Source organism: Hermetia illucens, chromosome 2 (genome assembly GCF_905115235.1).
Source record: "Hermetia illucens chromosome 2, iHerIll2.2.curated.20191125, whole genome shotgun sequence".
Classification (NCBI taxonomy): domain Eukaryota; kingdom Metazoa; phylum Arthropoda; class Insecta; order Diptera; family Stratiomyidae; genus Hermetia; species Hermetia illucens.
In genome coordinates, this window is record NC_051850.1 from 106,760,031 (window position 1) to 106,785,378 (window position 25,348).

The 25,348-nt window shown below is 41.3% G+C and overlaps 2 protein-coding genes across 7 annotated transcripts in view; one reads left to right on the forward strand and one right to left on the reverse strand.

Annotated features, from left to right (window-relative positions):
- The window catches only part of LOC119647725, a 253,956-nt gene that overhangs the window by 111,596 nt on the left and 117,012 nt on the right, over nucleotides 1-25,348 (forward strand). For all 6 annotated transcript variants that reach the window (XM_038048824.1, XM_038048819.1, XM_038048826.1 and 3 more), the window contains exon 3: nucleotides 6,458-6,560. The gene's annotated coding sequence lies outside the window, so the exon portion shown is untranslated. The remainder of the gene's footprint in view (nucleotides 1-6,457; nucleotides 6,561-25,348) is intronic.
- On the reverse strand, nucleotides 6,759-23,509 carry LOC119647726. The gene is made up of 7 exons (XM_038048828.1): nucleotides 23,228-23,509; nucleotides 23,076-23,156; nucleotides 22,897-23,005; nucleotides 16,242-16,510; nucleotides 11,631-11,802; nucleotides 11,376-11,455; nucleotides 6,759-7,138 (listed from the first exon to the last, which is right to left on the reverse strand). The coding sequence occupies exons 1-7, from the start codon at nucleotides 23,415-23,417 to the stop codon at nucleotides 6,837-6,839; spliced, it is 1,203 nt and encodes a 400-aa protein (XP_037904756.1). The 5' UTR covers nucleotides 23,418-23,509; the 3' UTR covers nucleotides 6,759-6,836.

Sequence of the window (25,348 nt, forward strand, 5' to 3'; positions counted from 1 at the left end):
GCTGTACGCTGGAATCGGCATAGGGCAAGAGCATAATGTTAGCTAAATGAACCGCATAGAGACGCTTCGGCAAAGAGTTTAGCTCGCTCAAAACAATCTTGAAGTTGAAATGGATCCTTGTCAAAAAACGTAGCCACCGGCTGAGTAACTTGCGTTTACAAGGCGAGAAGTACAGAAAAAGCAATGAGGCGACATACCATCCGCTTGAAGTGTACATCCCAGACAGCATCCGAAATCCCAGCTCAGCACCAACAGCTGCATACAGCCTACAACACAGGGACTGAACGTAGGGCGGAGATTTGGATTCGAGTCTTCCATAGATACCGGATCCGCATTCCCACACATCATTCCTGGCCTGGTAATGGAGAGATGGATATGCATATGCTCACGCGGTTATAATTTATTCCTAAATTGGAAAATTCACCTGAATGGACGCAAAAAACTTCTTCTGCTAGGAGAACTAGAAGGTCTAGACTGAATTAATTTTGTACACTAGAAAAGTTAGATGGGGAAGCTATCGGGATAATCGAATTGTACAGGCAAATATTTATGAGTGCTTCTCCACTGCAAGGATCATATTGAGTGACAATATTAGAAATCATAGAGATTGTTTTGGTGCTGTGGGACTGCGATAAGTAAAACCTAGGGACTTCTACAATGGGTTCACTAGATGTGGGCATTCGTAATAAAGGTGGTACTTATACGAAATGCAGCTAGGGATACGCAAGCTTGATGTCTGAAATCTACCTCAGTTATACTCTCTCTGAATACGTGGCCGGCGGTTTTCAATCAGGAGAAGTTCATGAAAGATGTTTGTGGAAGACAGTAGGTTGAAGTGCAGATTCTTAGGTCAATTACGTCAACCTTGAACGTCAAACTTGACTCCACAAGCGTAGGGGCTGGAGTGATGAAATAAAATAGCTTCTCTCACCTACAATTACATTTGCGACTCCCCCAACAAATACGGTGAGGGTTCTCATCACAGCCTATTAAGAGTTCAAGACCGCTTGATTCTGCTTACACTATCAGACCGCTTATTTTTTGCATCGACGGAGGATATAAAAAAACATTGGGTACATATACAACGACGTTTCTCCTCTTTTTCTTCAGCCTTTGTCCCCTTCACAAGCGGGGTTGGCTCGTCGTGATCGGTTTCGCCATTTGGCTCTATCAAATGCCTGATCTGGGTGCAAACTCGAGGCTTTTAAATTCCCAAGCAGCGTATCAAGCCACGGTTGTTTCGGCCTGCCTTTTGGTCGTTTACCATCGACTTCGATGTTCATACCAATCTTGGTAAGTGAATTCTCGTTAGCCCGAATTACGTTACCATACCATCGAAGACGCCTCTCTCGCAATTTGCAACGATCGGTGCAACCCCATAACGATCGCGAATTTTCTCATTTCGGATGTAATCAAAACGTGTCACGCCACTAGTACAACGCAATATCTTCGTCTCCATTACCGCAAGACTTCTTTCATTGTCTTTTATAGTTGACCAACACTCAGAAGCATAGAGGGCGACAGGACGGACGACATTACGGTAAATTTTAGATTTGAGACGTTCGTTGATACGTCGATCACAAAGAACACCAGTTGTGGAACGCCACTTCATTCAGGTTCAGTTTTGTTTAAATTCAATCTGAGTCCGTGTTGCATGAGACGATCATTCCATTTTTGGACAAGTTGCTGGAGATCATTTTTGCTGTCAGATGCTAGGAAAACACCAGCTGCATAAAGCAGTGTGTAGGGCGCTGGACGTTGGATATCCCGTGTGACGGTGTCCATAATAAGAACAAAGAGGAGTGGTAAGAGGCCGCTTCTTTGATGAACACCAACAGAGACACGAGGCGGTCTTGATACACCCGCTATACTTCGAACTTTACTTTTCGGATCGTGGTAGACCAATTGAACCCAGCGCACGAGTTCTTCTGGCACTAAGTGTTGTCGTAAAGCATACCAGATGAGTTTGTGTGGCCACGGTCAAACGCTTTCTCTAGATCCAGAAATGCAATGTAAAGAGGGCGATGCTTCTCACGATGTTTCTCCATGAGTAACCGCGCAGCGTATATTGCGTCAGTAGTTTTGCAGTTTTTGACAAATCCGGCTTGATTCACGGTTATTTCAACGATTTCGCGAATACGGTTGCCGAGATTGCGTTCAAAAATCTTCATGGTATGGGAAAGTAACCGGATCGGACGGTAATTTGAACATTCTGATGGACTACCAATAGGGAAACAGTGGTATTTTCTTGCCAGTCAGATGCTGTTCTTCTTTCCTGAATAACCTGATTAAAGAATTCACTGAGCCACAGTGTCCCAGCTCTTCGTTTTCCCGAGCTCAGATGCGATGTCGTCAGGTCCTGTAGCTTTCCCCGATTTCATGAATTTTATTGCCTCTTCGACTTCAGTTGCGATGACAGTTAAGCACTTAGGTGTTTAACGTAGGTACCTGTCGTGGAAACCTAATCCCACGGTCTTCTTAAGACACGGATTGATTTTGTGACCACAATCAGAGCCCCGTTGAGACAAGGAACAACGGTACCAGTCTATACCAAGTGCATGGCTTAGCATTCATACTGGTGGATGCAAGATTTACCTATATATCTGTAGCGATGACAGTTAAGCCCATGAGTGTTAAACGTAGGTAGCTGTCGTGGAGACTTAATCCTGCGGTCCTCTTCAGACACGGATTGATTTTGTGACCACAATCAGAGCCCCGCTGAGACAAGCAACAACGGTACCAGTCTATACCAAGTGCATGGCTTAGCATTCATATTGGTGGATACAAGAATTACCTAAATCTCTACCGAACTAAGGAGTACGGCACCCGTGTTGAAAAGAAGCACCACGCCGAGACCCGAAGGTCTCTTCTCGTTTGAGCACAACCACAACCACCATGAAACTCCCACTAAGGGGCCAACCGCAAACCACTGAGCTGTACTCACATACAACGGGAGTTCACCCGAAGTATGAGAGTCCAGGGGCTATCCCGGTTCCCATGTTACCAGTATACCCCTGGTGAGGTTTCGTGACCAATTTGCTACTTCAGATGAGTCCCCGTGCAGACTCGGGTCTGATCGCCCTGATTAGTCCTTTGGAGCATTCGCCTACTGCATCACGGCCGGCAAACCAAAGTGAGTACAGCGTCTCTCGGGGCCACCATTATGGAGGTTCTCCTCGGCTACTTGATTTCTCTCTTTCTTCCTCCCCGCCACCTCTGAGCACCTTGTTGCGATGACAGGTGGAACTGGTCCAAATGTCGGCAATGATTGTGTAAGTGGAGGATGAGCAAATTCTTCAGTTGAATTCTACTCGAAATATTCTCGGCATATATCCGTTGCTGCTCGACGGTTCGTGAGCAAAGTACCGTTCTTGTCATTAACGCAACAGAAGTGTTCGATATCCTGTGTACTTTCGTTACGGCTTTTGGCAAGTCGACACATATCTCCCTCGCCATCCCGAGTGACGAGTTTATCGTAAAAATTTGTGTAATGGGTCGCTCGAGTGACAGCGACTGCTTTCTTTGCTTCCCGGTTGGCATTCTTATAAATTTGCCAATTAGCAGGTGTTTTATCGTCGAGAAATTCGTGGTAGAGGCGTTTCTTTTCACGGACCTTCATTTCAACATCATCATTTCAAAGCCAAGTATCTCGGTTGATGTACCGCTTATCCGGCTTAGTAACCTCGGGGGTTGCAGAGACCGCTGTGTGGATTGTGTCCTTCATTTGGTTCCACGATTACCCGTAATGGTCGGTAATCGTGTGAATGAGATCGTTTCTTCTTTCTTCTCACCTAGGAACAGAATGGTTTCGGCATAACTGTCTCTAACAATTTTGACATCAGGATACAAGCTTCCGTTCTTTACTGATGCAATACCACCCATTTAGTTAAACCGAACTCATGGCTCTTTTACCAGAAATAAATAAGGGCAGTCTTGCAAATTCGTTAGCCTTGTTGGCCGTAGAGAGGAAAGAATTTTGACAGGCTGCAATTTAATTTGACTAACCTTTATAGTTTAATGTTAAAACCGCCACTAATTGAACAGTCTGTTGCATCTTGTGTGGGTGTGACCGGGGTTACCATTTTGCCTTCATCTTCCATTTAAAGTTCCGTTATCTGGTGGTACAGTAATGCGTCTTCATTTCCAAGAAGCTTTGCCTTCTTTCGCAGTACCTTTCGCTGCCATTGGCTACGAGCCTTCCTAGGTTCTGCATTGATTCGTTTCCACATACCGGTATTGGACAAATTGCAATGACATCACCGACTTTTCTTTCTTCCTCATTTTCTGGTAGAAACCGAGGAGAGAGTTCTGATGGGCAAGATTCCATCTGTCTCTCCCCCTTTGCGGCTAAAGTTTCCCTCTAACAAGCCTTCCTCAACTTTTTTCTGGAAAAATTAGACAACCAAAAAACGGCCGTAGTCGAGTTTCAAGTCGCTGACATTGTGGGAGTTGCTGTACTTTCCTTTCTGACTGACAGCGCCGCAAACACTGAATGCAGGATATAGAGAGCATATCTTCCACAAATTCTTGCCGGGGGGAATATGAATCTGGTGAGGTCTTCAAAATCCGTGCCAGCTTGATTGTTCAAAGTCGCGGGTGGACTCGAAGTGTATCGCTAAAATCCGTAGCTTCCATATCCTTATGTTTTGGATACTCTTAATGTAGTAGTGAACTCCTGCAATAGGACAAGGTGCTGTCCGAAGGGAGGCCTAAATAAGTATCTGAAATTAGATCAGGGTGATAACGGTGTGCAAGTGCAATGATTACTACATTGCCTGCTTAAAACTATAAACTGAAATTCGACCATTATCAATGTCTCTGATTATTCAGACCATATTGCATAGGACAATTGAATGAATTCGTTTTGAGAATGAAGAGGGGTCCTAAGTCCGCATCAACTTAATGCAGAACAGGCATGTCGTGTTTTACGAATTATATAAAGGAGCATTCAACATCTGCGAGCCGCTACGGTCACGCTGCTCCCAGGGCAGAGGTGAGGCAGCGTCTGACGATTTGCCTCTGTCCTGGTAAGAAACCGTAAAGCCGCCGTCACTTCACTTTTTTTAAAAAAGTTTGGGTGCAAGCCCAGCGAGGGGTCCGTGGACCAGAAAAGAAGGAGTAAGTTGCTCCTCAATTGGTCCGGTCCTGCATTAAGTTGATGCGGACTTAGGACCCCTCTTCATTCTCAAAACGAATATTTCAGCCATGGCCAGCTTTGGTCAGCAAGGCGGATTTGCGCTCAATATAATTCGTAGGCATGTCGTGTTTTACGAATTATATAAAGGAGCATTCAACATCTGCGAGCCGCTACGGTCACGCTGCTCCCAGGGCAGAGGTGAGGCAGCGTCTGACGATTTGCCTCTGTCCTGGTAAGAAACCGTAAAGCCGCCGTCACTTCACTTTTTTTTTCAATTGAATGAACTTCGCTACGATATTCGCTTTAGTGCATCCTTTTTTCAAAAGGAAATTGACTAAAAATTTGAAGGACTTTGAAGAAGATTTCGGGAATTGGAAGAAATGTTCTATTGAATTTCAAACCAGAAAATCAAATAACTCTTTTTTCTAAGCAACTGTGCGAAATTGTTTGATTTCTTTCAACTTTTCTTTAAATATAAACTGTAACTATTCGTATTGAAAATTTGATCCTACAATATCTAATCTTTGCACCTCCCAAATATTTTATTTTTCATGATGGTTGATCACAGACTGCGGTAGGTACGATTTCACTCTTAATCAGCGGCTCATATCATTTTCGCCAATTAATATTCTGCACACAATTAATTGAGCCGCGAAAGCTGTATTGGAAAGACAAGTAAGCATTTTTACACAAAACCGCTTCGCTTGCCATACCAATCAGAATGGTACCCAAGGGACATAGTTTCAATCAATAGCACGCAGATGATCACTGGTACGGAGCATCAGAAACCACCATTCCAACATGGAAATAAGGTTATTCGAGAAAAAGAGAAGTCATCCATTAACGACAACTTCCTTCTTTAAATATTTGATTTCATGATACTCCACTACGACTAATGCAATTAGTTGTTTTGTTTATGCGGTTAGATTGTCAACAAATCCCATCTGAAATATGATCCGCTATTGTTATAATAACTAATTAGTAGTTGGCTGGCACGTCGGTATGGCGGCATATTGTTTACCGACACTTTTTTAACACAATGAATTCTTTGAGAAGGTTATCAGATCGATAAGAATGGAATCGGACGTCTAGACCTTGAAGAGCCTATTTTTTACTGCTTGCCATATTCGAAAAAAATGTGGGTGAGGCTGTCAACACGACGAAGTGCTACTTAATTATGCGGGCGCTAAAGTTAATATTTACTGAAATATTAAATGGTTTATAAATGTGTTAATTTTCTTTGATATGTTAATTTCATGCCAAGTTGTTCAGTGCAAATGCCCTTTCTCCATAATACTTATGATTTTCTTCTGTTTGCAGATTCATCCAGCATGGAATTATCTGGAATTCTGGTCCATAAAACTTTGATAACTTCGTTGGAATAAACGGAATAAAACAAACCTGCCATAATTCCACTTTACAGGTAAGTGACTGTCTTCTTCGGAAGTTACAATTTAGGATTTAATCGGGAATCGACGGAAAATTTCGAAAACATGATTTGACTACAATTGTGGATGTCTACTCAAAGACGGGAAAATAAAATGAATTCCAGCTTACATATAAACAAATTTAAATATTTTCTGAAAATCCAATTTTTCATTTCATTTTGCAATTACAATTTGTAACTTATTTAACAAAGATTACGGAGTATAATTTTGCTTTATTCCAAGCAAAGCTTTTATCACCAATTCATCAATTCTTAGTAATAAAGATGGTCTCCGCCGAAATAATCAGGATACATGTATGCACCATCTTTTATTTCTGGTGATTTATAGTCCTCGGAGTCATTATCTGGTGGCGCTGCTATTTCATAATATATGTATTTTTCACAATCGGGTGCGTGATCTGTTTCAATGGGTACACTAACTGCGAATCCATCACGATCCACGCAGAAAAACTGTCCGTTGATATCCTGTATGCTTTCGTAGTTACCGTTCCCGTTACATGCTAGAGTATGTGTTAAACCAGCCTCAGCAAAAATTTTCTGATCCCGGGCACAATCTGGAAATGAAAAACAAATTCACAGAGTAATGACGCCGGAAATGTTTGACTTAAATTGTGTTGAGATCTTATATAATGCCTAAAGCGCGACAAACTTACTCATGTTCTCTAATGTGGAAACATAATGTTGCGATTATTTAAAAAGATAACTATTAAAGTTTGGCAACACTTGGCCCGGCTGTTTCGGTCGTAATAGCAATTCAGCGTTTGTAGATTTCTGACACAGCCTTCTCTTCGTTATAATATTTTCTAAAAGGTCAGATAGAAAGGTCCTTGCAATTCTCTTTGAAATCGGCAAAAAAGATTCATTCAGTGATATGGGAGAGCTCCTTTTACGTACCCTGTAATCGGTAATCGAAACCCTTTTGAGTAATTCTATACGCTGGAACGAATTCCATACACTAATTTCGTAGATTCGTATTACCGCATGATAACAGAAACTCATTCTCTATCTTTTATACGGACTTTTATTCACAAATAATTATATATATATGTGGTTGCCATTCACCCCTTGGTGGGGTACAGCGCATGAACTATGTCTATCGTTCAGCTCCACCCACGACTTCCCGAGATAGTCGCACTCCTCCTTTACTCTTTTGCGCCAAGTGCCCTTGAGGCGACCAACTTGTCAGCCATCTTGGGAGAATGATTCCACTGCATGGCGCACCCCGCAATGCAATTGTCGCCCATCCTTAGTGGATGGCCTATCTACTACCACTTACACCGGTTACATCACGTACGAGTGCGAAGTCTGTACGCCGACCAAATTTTTCGTTTAAGTTAGTGTCAGGTCAGTGTACTCCGATGATACGACGCAAACAGATATTGACGAAAGCTTGGAGTTTCGGGTAACACTGGAGCTCATTTTCCATGTGCTATTTCCTAATAGTAACGCAGAAAGAACCTTAGCGCAGACTCAACTTGATCTTGGTGTTGAGATAACTGCATTTCCAGATTTTAGACAGGTCACAGAAAATTGATCTAGCGCTGTTAATGCGCCGGGCAAAATCTAGTTCGGTACCACAGTCGGCAGAAACCACACTTCCTAGATATACAAATTGATCGATGCCTTCGATGCTTTGCTCAATAATACAGATAGGGAGAATGCGATGACTCGTCAGGCTGAGAATCTTGGTCTTGTTGGTGTTTATCTTCAGTACGACTCTGTTTGTCTCTCTCTTAAAATCCAAAAACATTTGGCACAGGTCCATTATCCGTTGAAAAAGCAAACAGATGTCATCAGCGTAGACGAGATGTTTGAGGATAGATATCGTTGTCCATTGAACTCCATGTTCTGTGGATAAAGCATCATGTAGAACGCCACCAATAAAAAGAAAAAATAATATAGGTGACAGGATACAATCGTGGCGAATCTCGCTTTGGACCTCAAAATCTTCTGAGATTTTATATCGGTTAAGCACGTGAGATTGTGCGCCATCATATGTCTGATAAGAAGTTTTAGTTTTTCCGGAATGTCCCTCCAGTGTCGAGCACTCCAGATACACTCCCTGTTTACGCTGTCGAAAGCTTTTTCGAAATCGACGAAGAGTAGATAAAACGAAAATCTAAATTCCGCACATGGTTTCAAAAGGAGGAGGATTCCAAGCGAATCTGCTCATTGTTGATCAAGCTTTCGATTATTTTAACTATTGTCTTTGCAACGATAGGGAGTACCCTGATACCCCTCAAATTGTCACCCTCAAAACGGGTGCTCTTTGGAATCTTAACAATCGTCTTCATCTTCCACTCCCTGGGAAAGGTATAGAGCCTTAAACCTTTTCAGTTAATCGATGCACTTCCACGATTCTGCAGTCAACCCGATTTTATGACGCCTCTTCGGAACGTGGCTGACGATTTGCGACCCGAGAAAGGGTATTTTTGATGGGAGCCCAATGCAAATCGAAATTTTCAGGCGGGTCAGTTAGTACACCGACCGTCCGACCATCGGATAGCTCTCCCACTGTGGAGCAACAGCTGAACCATATATTGAAGTTGAACTTGGGTGGTCACAGCTCTCCAACCCTGCAAGAAGCGGTGGACGCAACACGCAAGCGAAGGGAAGCGACCATCAGATGGTGAACCTTTTCGAGGCCGATGTCAGCGCCTCTCTTGTTGCGTACCCCCAGGAAACAAATTTTAAATCTACTGCTGATCGTAAAGTTGTCCATCTGATTATTCGTACGGTGTCAGTCAGTTTAGACCTTATATCACGAATGACGAGGCGATGCAAGTCACCAAAACCCACGAACCGCCTGGAACGTGTTGTTTTATCACATGTCGGAGAAAAGTGTTGTCAGAGCCTGCTTTGGCATTCAGATCATCCATCACGACGACAATGTGAGCTTTAGAAATCTTCCCCTGAACGGCGTGTAATTGGTTGCAAAAAGCATTCTTCTCCACTACATTCGAAGTCCTCGTTGGTGCCCTGTACAAATGCGATGCTCCTTAATCTGGATCGGAATCTTGCATTGAGAAATCTGTTAGAAACCGGCCTCCAGGTGAGGAGATCGCCCCAGAAACAACCCGACATCTGATTCGCATTTGCTATCACTTGGCTTTCCAGAGTAAAAAAGCGCATTACCATTAATGAGGCGAGAGACACAAGAGTACTTTGTAGAGTCGCACCATCTTACTTCGTTTAGGTCCAGAATGTCCAACTTATATCGTTGGAATTCCCATCGAGTTGAAGGAAACGAGGATTTTGGAGACCCTCGCTACCATTGTGGAGGGCGTGCGCACTTTTCAGAAACCAATCATATTCCATTTTCGATAGCCAAAGATCTTCGGCGTGAGGTTAGCCGCTATTCGAAGTTGTGATGACGTTTCAGTAGTCGCCTCTTACGACAAAGAAAGACTTCGAGTGTATTTTTAAGTCACAGCTTACAAGACATTGGAATAAATTAACTGCGAAAAGATTTATAACGAACGAACGAGTAATCTAATACTTTTTAATTTTCTTTTCTGCTTCACATTTTTCCGTACAAATGAGTCGCTAATTGAAGCTTAGTGTCAAACATTGCACCGAGATCCTTTTAAGAGACAACCACTTACATTAAGTGCCAAATTATTCTGAAAATACCGCAGAGATAGTATGTTGAAGTTGGATTGAAACTTATCCTGTTCAATAAGTGAATTAACAACAGAAAAGTTTTAAATTCTTCGTATTAATAAATATAAAGCATTTAAAGAATAAAGGAAGGTCATTCATCCTGGGACTCTCCATGAAAGAAAAAAGGAGCAAACGAGACAATCATTAAACTATCGTTGACTAATTCTAACTGAATTAGAAACAGATGGTGGTTGGACGAGCTCAAAATTTAAAGCATCATTGTTGTCTCTTGATTATGTGCTTGAATTTTCTGAGCAAGTTAAGCCTCTATTCCAGTTTTTCCTCTCGTAAGTTGTCCTACGCCACTCCATAGTACTTTTACTGACAAGTCCAGTGATGCCTAATCCATCCCCAGACTACTTCTTCATTTTCAATTAGACCTCGTCAGTAGGAATTGACTACAGTTCGTATTTTTAAATAGCAGTGATAGTCACCAGTCATACGGTTTTTTCAAACGACAGTGCAAAGAGGATATTGGTCGGAACAGGCTCAATTTAAGTTAAGTTAAGTTTGGTCTTGTTTTTGCGTTGGTAGTTGCTACAGAAGGAATTGCAACATTTCCGAATGTTCGTTCCTGGTATTTTTATTGAATAATTCAGCTATTACCTTTGTAACGACTTATGGAGTTTTGCACTAAATTTACAAAATGTAGTAATATATAATTATTAACTTTATTTGAGCAGATATCAGAAAGGGGAGTCTTCTCAGGCCTAGATGAAATACTCGGGCTTCATGATATTTTTTCAGATTTTTCAGGTCTTTGATTTAAGTGTGCGTCTCCACCAAATTTCATGTTTGTCACTATTTTCGAACGAAAGGTGTATGACAGACAGACAGACAGAAAATCGGACAATTAGTGAATGGAATAATAGTGTTTTTGAGTCTGTTTGAGGAATGAGTCTGGTTTTCTATAAAATCTTAACAAAAGAGCCTGGTCAAATGAGTTAGGAGGTATCTTTTATCCTTGATAATTATAATCTGACTCCCTGAGTAGATATATGGTTTATAACATTTGTATTCAAAGCATCACAAAAGGTGCGAGGGCACGTATTATATAAGTAAACGATATTATAATCCTTGAACGAATATAAAACAAATCAAAAATTTATGACAAAAAAAGACACGTACTGCAATTAACCTTTGAAATTGTGTTTGATGATCCTTGAAATGATCCAATCTTCGTTCCATCTCTCCACTGGCAAGCAACTCTGCAACGAAGAAAATCGATAAAGTGCGTATACTGCTGGCATTAAAACAGAGACACGGTAAGTGGGACTGCGCTCGTGTTTGCTTCTTCCTCGAAATCAATCCACAAAATGATTCAAAATATACATGAAATATGTATTATTCTACTGATTTCGCATATCTTCTACTTCTACTCACATTCCATCAGCAACGGTGTAAATCCCATAAGCGCCATCATAATCACAGATAATTTTCTTGAATTCTGCATGTATGGTGCCATGGATTGCGAGCGTCTTCTGCATCAGATACTGTGCATACGCTGCACTTTCACATTGTCTCAGATAAGTGAGACCCATTTTTACAATGTCATCTGAAATGAGAATGATAATAAGAAAAACTTTAGAAGAAACTACTCGCGTGAAAATAACAAGCATCAAATAAACATAAAAGAATATGAGACAACATATGTTTGCAGTGTTAAAATGTTTACGACGGTTATGTAAAAAAAGATGCTCCAATTGGTACGAGGATAGACAATTGCAGTGTTGAACAAGTTGTGTTTATATTTAGAGTAAATAGTGGCCTCAGGTGTCACAAGAAGATTCGTTTTCTTGCAATCTTAAGTCACATCCACTTGTTCTCGTTTTCGTCCAATTACTATGAGAGTTACGACGTAGGCTTCTGTTATTGCTGCCGGCAATCTTCTGGGTAATACGATATACGCAGGATGGTCAAACGGAATTTAGTAGTATTTTTGTAAGAATGAGAAGCAGATGTTGGTGATGATTAAAATAAATTAAAGTACTTCCGGGTATGAGCTCCGGTGAGCTGGGTCCTTCTGTAATTTTAACATTATGTAATTTAACGGAGAGTTTCTTGAAAAGCTTAAGTGAAATGCCTTCAAATATAGCGGATATTATCTAATTTGTGTCCGCATGCCTCAAGTGGTTAGAGCGCTGGGCTGTGGTAGCGGAAGGTCGCGGTTCAAATCTCACTGATGCAGAGGGATTTGCTATCGTGACTGGATGTCGGATACCAGTCGACTCAGCTGTGAAGGAACGAGTCAAATCAGGGTAATAATCTCGGGCGAGCGCAATGCTGACCACCTTGCCTCCTCCAGTGTACCGTCACGGTCTTGAATTAAGTGCTCAAATACACTTCAAGGCCCTGATCCAATATGGATTGTTGCGTCAACGATTATTATTTCCGAGTTGTCACAATCTCCACAGATGCCGGATTTTACCTAATACTAACACTAAGTTCCAAGCATTTAGGCTCGGATCATACTGACTTAAATTCAAGGGGCGCAGGTGGTAGTCGCCGGTGGTAGGTCAATAGGAGAATCCGTTGAGAACTCCCCGCAATATCGAGCACGTAAGCAGCATGGTATATTTCTGCATGTTTTGAACCAGACTGTGTGAGAGTCCCAGTGCTTCATGGGAAGCCGGGTGGGATTTAGGTACAATACCGAGCCAGTGGCTCTTAGTTCACCTTCTTTTCCACGTATTTCCGTTCGATGTTGCTATTATGGGGGATAGCAACATCAATGAGATACGCGGAGCGACCCGTCTTGTCAACTAATAGTACGTCAGGCTTGTTGTGTGGAATATAGCGATCAGTTAGAGCTTGCTGGTCCGAATACATGCTATAATCAGTACTATCAAGTACTGCTTCCGGCTCATTTCGGTAAACCAGACATGCTGTCGTGATTAGCCCATGCTTGTATGTACGATTTTGATGGATCACCTTACATACAGCATTATCCATGGTGATATATTGCACCGGTGCCATAACAGTGCAGCCAGAAATGAGATGGTCCAACGTGTTCTAACGCCGAACTGCACATTCTGCACTGGTCGTTCTCCACATGTTCTTCCATGATGAGATTTTTATAAACTCGGGTGACGTCCACGCCGCCTGGAATCGTACACATGAACCCTTCCGTCTCAGCAAAGGGCTCTCCAGCACACAACCATCTGTTCGACCAATGCAAAATGATGAATGGCTGCCAAAGACAATTCACATATTTACCGTGCGTTGCCTTCGATTTCCATTCATCGCTCCGCTCTTGGTCCTATTTCACCCCACTCAGAGGATTGAAAGATCGATCCTTCAAGTTGAGTGGAGTCAGTCCACAGTCTGCGTTACAGACAGCCGCATGCAAAGGACTCGCCTGCTCTTTGCTGTAAAAATAAGCGCGCAGCGAGTGGACTTGGCAATGATGTTGTGCCGCGACGTCAACCACGCCCCTACCTCCGATGTCACGAGGCAGGTTCATCCGCTCCACGGCAGAGTTTGGATGATGTGTTCGGAATTTGGACATAGCTGTCCGTATCCGCCGCTGAACGTTTTCCAGATCAGTCTTCGTCCATGCCAATATTCCGAATGCATAAGCCAGTGAAGGGATAGCGAATACATTCAATGCGCTTCTCTTATTCTTCTCCGAGAGATGCGATTTTAGCACCAGCCTCACACGTCGCAGGAATTCGGACAGTAAAGCATCCTTCAGATCACCAACTCGAGCATGGGTTTCTTGCAGAATTCCTAGGTTCTTGTAGAAATCTGTCTCGGTCATAGTTGCATGCGGCTTGTGGTGACCTTTGCGATTGGCTTGGATTCGGCACTTGTCTAATCCAAATTCCATCCAAATATCACAGCTAAACATTTCCACTATTCGCAACAGACTTCTAAGATGGTCGTCAGTACTAGCATACAGATTGATGTCATCTAAGTACAAGTGTGTCAGTTCACACTTAGAACGTACGCCATATTTGATTGCAAAACCATGCCGTCTAACATCACTCAGTAGCCATAAAAGGGGGTTCAAGGTTATGTAAAACTAAAGGGGACTCAACGAGTTCGTCGGGAAGATGCCCTTCAGTATATTGGCACCTTCAGATGTACGCATTGATAAGATGGTATGCCATCCATTCATGACTGTTGCCAAGCACTTTATTAGTTTGTGATGAATGCGATACAGATGTTTTACATCGATTAGTCAGGTACGGGACGCTGTCGAAAGCCTTGGCTTAATCGATATGGCAACTAAAGAAATTTCTTTGGCCTCTAGTTGCTTGTCTACAACTACCGAGTCGATAATGAGTTGCTGTTTGTAACCCCTTTACCCAACTCAGCAGCCCTTCCGCTTCTCGGACAGAATGTTGTTGGTCTCGAGGTGCGCATTGACCCTTCCACTTATTATGGATCTTATGAATTCGTAGAGGGTTGGTAAACAAGTAATCGGTGTTGTGTCCGCTTGGTCCTGCACCGTGTTTTTTTTTGTAACAAAGTAGGTGATTCCCGTAGTGAAGAAATTTGAAAATTCTTCCGGCCGACTAATGACCTGATTTATGCTATGTGCCAACCGACTGTGTACGCTGGTAAATTTCTTATACCATTATTTCTTATTATTATTATTTGGATTCAAACCAGACCAGGACCTCTTCAATTCTTCGCGCTGTTTATGGCTCGTCGAACTTCCTCTTCGATAACATCTGCAAAATTCCTTCCAGACGTTGTGAAATGGCGGGTGCCTATGCCGGTGATCCACGTAACATGCTGAGCGGGGAACCTCCAAAGTCCACCCCAGTATTCTTTCGCTTCCGTTATCGAAAACTTTACTGTTTGGACATTCTTTTGGGATTCGTTGAGAGATCTGAAAAAGCTCCGCTCATCGAGATGCAATCTCATCATTGATTTGAGATAGAATTCTCGGAGTTGCTGGAGATTCTTAGAGCCTGGGAATACTTGGTCTATGCAAAGGATCCATTTTAGAGAATTCTATACACGCTCTTTGGAATTCGTCCCGAACCTCAGTGGAAACCTTAGCTGGACGGTGGAGAAGAGTGCTTCGGCGAGTATTAAAACTGTTGCCTGCATTGCAGCATGGTGTTGTTGATGCCGCCGCCTCTGCCCCCATTGACTCTTGGTCACCAGTTTCGCGATGAACTCGAGTCGAACACGCTCTTTGATGTTGATCAGGATTGTGTCGCTGCGAGTTATAAAGCGGTACTGATCTGTGAATCGTTACACGTGCGCGAATTGCGGGAAACGCTCGACGAATCTCTGGTGCAACAAGTGGCGGTAAAATGTTGTACCCGCCCCCGCCGTTATTTCTTAGTAGGAATAGGTGATGAAAAGGTTCATTTCCTCAATCTACTTCATCTGCTGCCTACGCAAACCTGCTGAAGCGGTCACTACAGATTATAGCGAAACAGCTGCAGTAGGCGGAGCAATGCTCCTGGTCGTCGCGTGGTCTACAAGTCGAACCGCGCTACGACTAGCGTTTTCAACGCCGTGCTGTTCATTTCGGGAGCCCGGCCCAGTCACCAAATCAGACGACTCTCGCCGGTTATCCGTACCGGACCTCAAATTTCTCCTTCTCATTTTTGGAAAAAAAAGTTGCCAATTGGAAACAACAAAGATAGGAAATTACAGCTGTGAAACCGTTCATGATTTCTCCTATCTATTGTGGAAACCGATGCAGCTATGATGGCAAAATATGCGCATGGTTATCGGTAGCCAACAGAGCCCATTTCAATTTATAAAAGCTGTTTCGCTCGAAAACTTTCATCACAGGGACTCAATAAGTCAATGATCCTGTCGGTCCTCATGTATTCCCCTGTGACTTGGGTTCTTAACAGGCGAAATTTCAATACAACGACGAAATCTATGAACAATGCCGCGGCTTCTTCCACATCTTTAAAAGTTTGTCAGTTCATAGTATTAAGGCTATAGACTCAAAATATTAGCCAAACTAACGAAATCAATACATTCGTCTAAATTTTAACTAATATTGAATATACTTACAGCAAGGCAAAAACGTCCACATAGATTCTGGCACTGCTCGAGTTCCGTGAATAATTTCACCAGTTTTTGCATCAGCACACCAACAAACTCCATTACTGCATTGTAGAGGCTCAAAATTTCCTTTCTGGTCACAGTGAATCGTATTATCAATTTGACCACTTTTCATTAATTTGTATTTCATTCGACTGCAAGTGCAGGTCATATCCTCTGCATCCCTTCGCCATGCCCATCCGAAAATACGTTCACCACTTTCGGAGTAGCAAAAGCATCTACACAAGAAAATAACTATTTATCTATTGATTACTTTTCAAATAATGTATAATAAATTAATTCTATACAAGAGAGTAGTAAAAAGTACTCAGGTTATGGAAGAGAACGTTTTCCACAATTTTTCTGATTCTGATTTTTTTCGAAATTTTAGTCATTTCTTCAAATCTCTACAAATACTGCACATATGTAAACTTCAAAATATGATTTAAGCTGTTTTTTTAAGGTTTTGTATGAGTAGTAGTAGTTCTATTATACATGCAGAAGAAGGGTGTAAGTTTTTTTCACCAAATATAGTCGTGTAGGATATCAAAAGAACGGTCTAAATTAGTACTTCCTGAGGCTGGTATTAGTTTTGACATTGATTGCAAAGGGGAGCAGTGCGGGGGTCCGAAAAGGGCAGTTACTTTTAGGACTCCTCCTTTTCGGAAAAATATGAAAAAAATATGGTGATAGTATCTAGGCCTCAAAATACTCTCCATATCGATATCTGTCTAAATAAAGTTATTAACAGTATATTTAATATTATTCTGTTAAGGGAAAGTCGCACTGCGTCCTTGAAAAACTATTGTGCCGCTTTTACTGGTTATAGTGTACCTGTTGATCATAGTATCTCAAGCAGGCCTGTAACCGTTAGGAACTTTAGTATGTTCCCCACTTCCAGATGTTTCAGCTTTGCATCTGGTATTAAGTGTTCTCCCAGATGTATCGACCTACTTTGCACAAGTGCCGGACACTGTCCCAGGACGTGCATAGAGGTTTCGTCCTCCTCCTCACAAAACCTGCAAGCAGTGTCCGTAGATATCCCTAGCTTCCCTAGGTGATAGTTCAGCCGACAGTGACCAGTGAGAATTCCCACTATGATTCGGAGGTTCTTTTTGGTGAGGTTTAAGCAAACCTTTGTACGCATGGGTTCGTATCCCCCAATAAGCACCCTGGACTGCTCCATCCCTGGTAGGCCCGCCCAATATAGTTTCCTCAACCGTTTCTCTTCGTTTCTTAGATTCATAGCCATGAAACCGTTTCCGATTCCACAGAAGGGTTCTGGCCCGTGTAAAGGTATAACTGCTCCCGTTCTTGGCTTCATCCGCTGCCTCGTTGCCTTCGAACCCAGCATGGCCTGGAACCCAAAGTATCCAGACCTTGTTGGACGAGCCGAGTGTATTCAGTCTCTCAAGGCATTTCCATACCAGTTTAGAGTTCACCTGGTTGGACCTAGTGGCTTGATCGCTGCTTGGCTATCGGTGAGAATAGCTATGTTCTGCCCCCTGCAGTTCCTTTGTAACAGTATATTACCATATTTACTATAAATATGTTTTTTAGAAATTGACTGGGAGCCGCCCTTAAGTTTATTTTGGAATCATCAGTAGCAGTAATATAGGCTATACTATAGAGCATGATACTAGTAAGTTTGGTGGAAATCGTACTATTACTAACAGTTATAAGTTAAAGTTGGCACTTTTGTGCAAAGTTATCGCTTTCTAAGACTTTGTATCATAAATGAATTGTCTGACAAACTAAATGCCTAAACATTACGAGCTAGGTACAAATGCCCACTCAAATATGTTTGTATAAGAAATATACAAAGCCTTTCATATTTGAAGCATTCAGCTTCCGGTTTCCCGGCTTGTTTTTTGAGTGAAAGGTGAGTTATATGCTTGCATTCGTCTCTATACTTGCCTTATTGATCATCTAGTCAAATTAGATGGACCTGAAGTTTTGTTACTTGTGGGTTGGTTTAGCCCGGGAGGTTGATGCTTTTTATTCAGCATTTCATATTTACTTCATATTTATATTCATAAATGAAATCTTCGTGAATTTTAGGTGTATCATAATTTCCTGCGACAGTTTATTGTGTTGCATTTCATCGATTTCTATCAGCACAATTTGTGTTAAACTGTGAACGCATCTACAAAGAGTTTCTGGTTTCCTCTGACAGCGGGAAATAGTCAAGAATGGACTTACTAACGGATCTAACTGGAGATCTACCATAATCTCTAATTCATCTGAGTGAAATTATGCGGTGTTTCCAATGATTAATTATTTGAAATAATGAAAACTTGTTGTTTTTTTTTTCGTTGCTGCTAACAAGTTAGCACTGATGAAGAAATATAATAATAACTTGTTAGCACTGATGAAGGGAACAAGTGGTTCCCGAAATATCGGCATTTGCAAGAATAAACGTTCACACCAACGAAAAAGAAACAACAAGTTCTTATTATTTCAAACCTCTAATTCATGTTGCAGTTTCTTAATATATGCCTGTTAGCGGTAGCGATACTCCTTTCTGACTAATAGGGCAGCGCCGGAGCTAGTGTAATTTTGGATAATATTATATATGAGTATAATATTATATATTACGCCTTCTCCTTAGGTTAATCAGCAGAAATCTCCTTCTTGAAAATCAACGAACTCTTGTGCAGTGGTACTTAGACGTGTGAGATCATGTAAGGAATGTAAACATACGACACTTAACTACATAAATTCATTATGGGTTTAATGACCACAAATTGCAGCTGCTGGTTCGTTTAGGGTTAAGCAAGGGTTGACTTGTGGACAAGAGACGCTAAGTCTGGTGAAGCTCTGTGACAGTTTCGCTACCGTTTGTTCTGACCTTTGCTTGACCATAAAACAGATTTAAGTCGAGCTAGATGGGTGAAGGTCACGGTTTTGCGGTTATTCACAATTACGTAAATAAACTTAGCTAGTCGAAATAGTAGGCATGTGAAGGCGGGCCTTGTACAAAAAAGGAACGCAGCATGTGGAATCAACCGCTACAAGTTTGGAAACCGGAAACTGGACGTTTTAGGTATGAAGGGTTTTTTGTTTCCTTGTGTGAGGAATATTGAGTGCTTGACAGTTCCACCTATACATGGTTAAAAATTCCATTGTGCATTATTTTTCAAGAGCCATTTACACAAATAATTTGCTGTGGAAGGTGCTGTATCGATAATAGATAGATACGCTTCGCACTAGAAATTCAATATTATTAACGAGTACGAAAAAGTTCACCTAAAACAGATACAAAAGGACTGGGGGAAAGTAGCCAATTGTATGTCAATTATTCTCGTTAATTATGACCTCTGCATTTTATTTCCATGTTCCGTAAGTTTAAACTGCTATAACATTGCATCAGCTTACAAAAACTGTTCCGCTCGAAACGTCTCACCATAGGGTCAAAGCTCTTACTGTACAAGACAATGATCTTGCCAGTCCTCATGTATTCCTCGGAGACTTGGGTTCTTAGCAAGAAGAATTGCGAACCCTTGGCCGCTTTCGAGAGAACAATCCTTCGAAGATTTTTTAGCCCCCTACATGAGGATGGACGATTCCATAGCCTACATAACGATGAAATCTATGAGCGATATCATGACCGTTGTGGATAAAATCCGGTTCAATAGGTTACGGTGGGCGGGTCACTTAATCCGTATGGATGAGGATGATCCCACCCGGAAAGTCTATAAGGGCAATATCTATAGTGGAAAATGAAGACGAGGCAGACCCTGCCTAAGATGGAGCGATGGCGTAGGCCAGGGCGCCAGACAGCTTTTAGGGATATCGAATTGGTGGACCTCGGCGCAAAACCGGGATGTCTGGAGTTCCTTATTAAGGCAGGCCTAGACCGGATCCCGGTTGTTGCGCCGTTGATGATGATACCATTGAAACTATTAGGTTGTTGTAAATGAAATGGCCGTTTTTGTACTAAAATTTGAAACTACTGTAAAGCTTACAAAAATTTATTTATTTAATCAAACTAGGTGCCAGTCGATTCAAAACGCTTCTCCCAGAGCATTTATGCCAGTAAAAGTCCAATTTTCAGGGGTTGATAAACTCATTGATGGAAATTTTGATGACCTCTCCTTTCCTCAATTGTTATTCCGCCAAAAAATTATCCAAATACTTAAAAAAGTGGTAGTGGGTTGACGAAAGGTCCGGTGAATATGGTGGATGAGACAGAGTCTCATACTGCAATTCGTTCAACTTTTGAACCGTTATTCTGGAAGCATGAGGTCGTGCATTGTCGTGAAGGAGTATCACACCATTTCTGTTGACCAATCTTGGCCGTTGAGTACTCAATTTTTTGTGTATTTCCTCGAGTTGGGCACAGTATTTCTGCACATTTATCGTTTCCCCAGGTGCCAAAAATGAATAGTGGATAACTCCAGCTGTAGACCACCAAACAGTCACCAATATCTTCTGCGGATGGAGGCTCGGTTTCGGCATATACTTCGGTGGCTCATCAGCATCTAGCCATTGTGGTGATTGGCGACGATTATTGTATAATATCCACTTTTCATCACATGTCACTATTCTGTGCCAAAAGGGATCGCTTCTGTTGCGGGAGAGTAAAGAACTGCAAATTTCAATTCGAAGCGCCATGTTTTGTTCCGAAAGGGCATACAGAACCATTTTGTCGTTTTTCACCTTTTCAAGTTGTTGCAAGTGCCGGAAAACTGTCGAATAGTATACGCCCAGTTTCTCTGCAATGTCTCTCACAAACTGACGTGTGTCGGATTCGACTAGCAAACGCAGCTCGTCCTTGTCAATCGATGGTCCTGGATGTCCACGTGGCCCCCTTTGAAGGTTTACGTCCCCTGATCGGAATTTTTCGAACCATGTGTTTCATTCGCTTACCGTATCAGCTCCAAATGCGCTGTTAATGTTTTTGGTCGCCTCCGCTGTTTTATGACCGAGTTTGAACTTATACAGAAAAAGTATACGTTCTTGGCTCTTTTGCATCCTTTTTCTCCTTTCTATTCCCAGTTATCCCAACGATGGTCAAAACTGAAATGACTCCTTATTAAATGGAGGAGTATTTATACTTCAATATTCAACACCAACAGCGCCAACTGGTGGTGGTTTTATACACCCAAATCGCAATTAACTTCACTTGATTGCCAAAACGACCATTTCATATGCAACAACCTAATAATAGGCGAATTTCCTCGAAATTTTGCAGTATTATTCGTGATACTCTTCTCTATGCTGCTGCAATTTGATATTCTTGGGATGAACTGAAGAGGGACATGTTTTTTGACGCCTAGGTATCATATAAGCGCAACGCACTGCATTTTTTTCAAAAATTTGTGTTGGGTAGTTTCCGAAAATGGGTCCTTTCTCACTTTAAGTTTGCATATTTTGATCCCTCAATCGTTCATTTCGCAATTTACTAAATTAAAACCTGCTTATGAAAGCATAAATGGTGATTTTTCTTTTTTTTACCGAATACAGCCGAAGATCTCGAGGAAGACCTTTCGAAGCAGACATTAATTTTGATACGAGGTAAGACAATTAAGTAATGAGACTGATTTTATTGCCGCGCTTGTGGTAAACCTGCAACCTTCAAATTCCCTTCGCCTCCCCCTCCCCCGGCATCCTTCCCGCCCCCAAGTACTCGAAAGATCGCGAAAACGAGTCAACAGGTTGCGCCCAGACATCGCTCGTAACTGGATCCTTCATCACGACAACGCCCCGTACCACACCGCCCTCAGCGTGTCTCAGTATTTAGCCTCTAAAGGGATCGCCTTGTTGCAACAGCCGCCTGATTCGCCCGATATACCACCCTATGATTTTTTTTGTTGCCTAGAACAAAGTCGGTGGTCAAAGGAAACCAGTTTGACTCAATTACGGACATCCAAGCGGCCGTGACGGGGGTACTTGCGGACATCCCAGTCGAAGCGTTCCAGAAATGTTATGAAGAGTGGAAAACGCGCTGCCCAAGGGGATTACTTTGAATTTGAATTTTTAAATATACGGGTTTTATGGAATCAGTCTCATTTCTTAATTGTCTAATTTTCTATTTTTTACAAAGAAACCACCAAACCAATATATTTGAAAAAAATGATGATGGTCTGCACACGTCACGATATCTGCTCAAATAAAGCTAATATTAGTATATTATTATATTTTGAAAACTTACTGCGAAGCTCCCTTGAGTTCATCCTAGATACGTAAAAATATAGGCTTTAATATGATGCATCATACTGGAAAGTTTGGTGGAAGTCCTATTATTATTAACAGAGTTATACTTGGTCAGGCTTGCTCCGTTCCCGCCAAATTACTGCAGCCTAAGAGATAAAATATCAGCGCCGCATCGAATTTAATATCGAGTATATTCAACGAGAATGAAGGAGCTGGCGTTTCACTATCGCGGTTACCGTACCGTGCCAAAGAAATGTACATATGTTGCAAATAGAGAAAAATTATCCAAAATATTTGTCTTTTTTAAGGACTTTTTTAATCACTCTCCGATTTTAAGCTCTGATAAACGTTGATATTTATAAACATTCTTTTATCGCTTATGTTTTTTACATGTTTTAAAAGAATATTTTGCATGATAGCTGGTGTGACCAAAGGGAAAAATAACACATTCTGAATAGAAACTTACCGCCCCATAACTCTATCACCCTTGCATTGAACAGCAGCAAATGTGCCATCAACTTCACATGTTGGTAATACCGAAAGGTGCTTCAGATGATAAGTATAGGAACATGTTGCTATAAAGCGAAATCAATATTTCAATTTTTATTATTTATTTTTTATGATCGATTGACACTTAAAACTTACTTTTATCGAAAACACACTTATCGTTTTGGCATGTAAGTCCTGGAGCACAGGAGCTGGAGGAACTGCAGAAATATCCAAATTCTACGAAAAATACATAAATGGTTTCTCATGAATCCAACAAACTGTACCTTTCAATTTTCTCATTAGCTCACCTGCTCCTCCTTTACATCCAGGACAACAGTCGCAAAGGTTAGCATTTTGAACGAGGTATTGTTTATCTGGACATTCGGTTAAGGATGACACACATGGGACACTAGAACTACACTTTGGACAACTTTGAGATTGACTGATTTCCAGTGCTGCTAATAATACAACTAATATGCATTGAATACTGTTTTCCATTACGACAATTACGAGTATCAAATTTCACTGTGATTCACACTACATTCAGAATAATGGAACATCACTTTGTCCCAAAGATAGTTGACAACCTGCTCAATTAACGTTGCAATATCTTATCGGAATATTATCACTTCCGATGTGATAAGACATTCCATCAGAACGTGTGATTTATTCTCTTTTGATGTAATTGAATTTAGGAATATCTTCCTCAACTGATGAATTGAATTGTAAACGCATTTAATACAGATTGCTAATAATTTTTTCTGGGCTACTGCATTCAAATTAGAGAGATAAAATGTATCTCGAGTAAGGCGGATATCAATTTTCCGTCTATTGGACACATTCGGAATGACCAAACTATATCGTCTCGCATTTTCACTTAAAAATATCTTTAAATCGTCGCCAATATACAATATCTTTGGGAGATTATAATTCATGTCTAACTCGCAGAAGTGAATCAAAACAACAAATAGCAATGTAAATTGCAAAATTTAAAGTCCAATATGTGAGCAATTTAAAATATTACCCTAAACCTCTGTTGCTTGCTATTATCACTTACCTTTAAGAAGAACATTGAGGTAAATGTGATAAAATCTAATATTGACAGTAAGTAAAACTATTAAAAGGAAAAGTTTCCAGTTTAACTATAGATTTTATTTAAGGATAGCAGACACGTGTTTCAACATGTGTCCTTCTTCAATGCTGGTTTTGTAATAATTTATTTCACTTAACTCTATAGCCTGATATACCCGAATCTATTAAACCAATTAACGTGATAAGCAGTATTTAATTAATTTTAATTTTTTTCTGAAATTGTAATGCTTCCTTAATTACTTACATTAATTGCCTTGAATAAGCTAGATAAACAGTTGCCGATATGGGTGTTCAACAACCTGGAAATTTTATGGCCGCTATCTACTATGTGTTTTGCGACTGCAGACTTCACATGCGGTAGTGGGTTTTTCGCCGCTAGTTCCCCTTTGGTCTGTTCCACGAATCGTATTTTTACCAACCGCTTAGTCTGCCCCGGACATATGATCTTATAGATCCCATTTTCTTCCTCCTTGGATTTCGGGTCCTTTACGCTCATAAGTCGAGTTTTAAGTTGGGCATATCTGCTTGTTGGGACAGCCTCTATTTTAAATTCTTTAAGCGCATTACTGATCCTTGGCCACAGCGAGGTTTATGTAATGCTCGATCTCACTGTTGTCATTGATGCCTAGCAATGACGTCAATTGTTTCCTGTTCTATAATGTCGGTGCTGTACCCGTTCTTTTTCGCGGTGTCTTTTATATAAGCAAGTTCTTTGATATATCTCGATCTAGTTAGGGGGATGTTTAGCATTCTATGCTGCTAGAAATGACTCGTTGGGTGGTTGCGGGCCTCCTGAATATATCGAACTCGAAATCTTCCCGGAAACGATCGCTACAAGAACTTGAAACAATTAATTCGAACAAGAGCAGATAGCGATGGCCTATCCAAAAAAGCAACTGGGAGTGAAATCCTGAATTACGCGATCAACAAGTTCCCAACGATGTTTACAGAAAAAGAAATGTAACTGCTGAATAAAGGTTGGAATTATGCCATAAAACCAAACTTTCGGGCGGAAAATACAGTGATTAATGTCGAAGGAGCTATTAAATTTATAGCATATATAGATATAGATGTGAGAGAGGAAATCAGATACGAAATTGCTAAAGTGTTAGAAGCGAGTAAGCACAGACAGGCCGCGTACAGCCACAGGGAAGCTCTGATCGTTAAGACCCTCAAGGGACAACCTGTCTATTATCTGAAGGCTGATAGAGGCAATTCCATAATAATTATGGACAAGTAACAATACGAAGACCTGGTAATGGAGGGAACTATTTTGAACTTCGTAACGACATCTTGCCGGCTTCCATCAAAAGGGTGGAGAAAACATTAAAAGAATG

What these genes read in the sequence shown, in the direction of transcription:
- LOC119647726 (XM_038048828.1), bottom strand. Translation starts at nt 23,417, where the DNA reads ATGGAAAACAGTATTCAATGCATATTAGTTGTATTATTAGCAGCACTG. An exon ending in TAAGTGTGTTTTCGATAAAA is followed by an intron (nt 23,006 to 23,075) that starts GTAAGTTTTAAG and finishes TTCGCTTTATAG; the next exon opens with CAACATGTTCCTATACTTAT. An exon ending in GGTGATAGAGTTATGGGGCG is followed by an intron (nt 16,511 to 22,896) that starts GTAAGTTTCTAT and finishes TTTCTTGTGTAG; the next exon opens with ATGCTTTTGCTACTCCGAAA.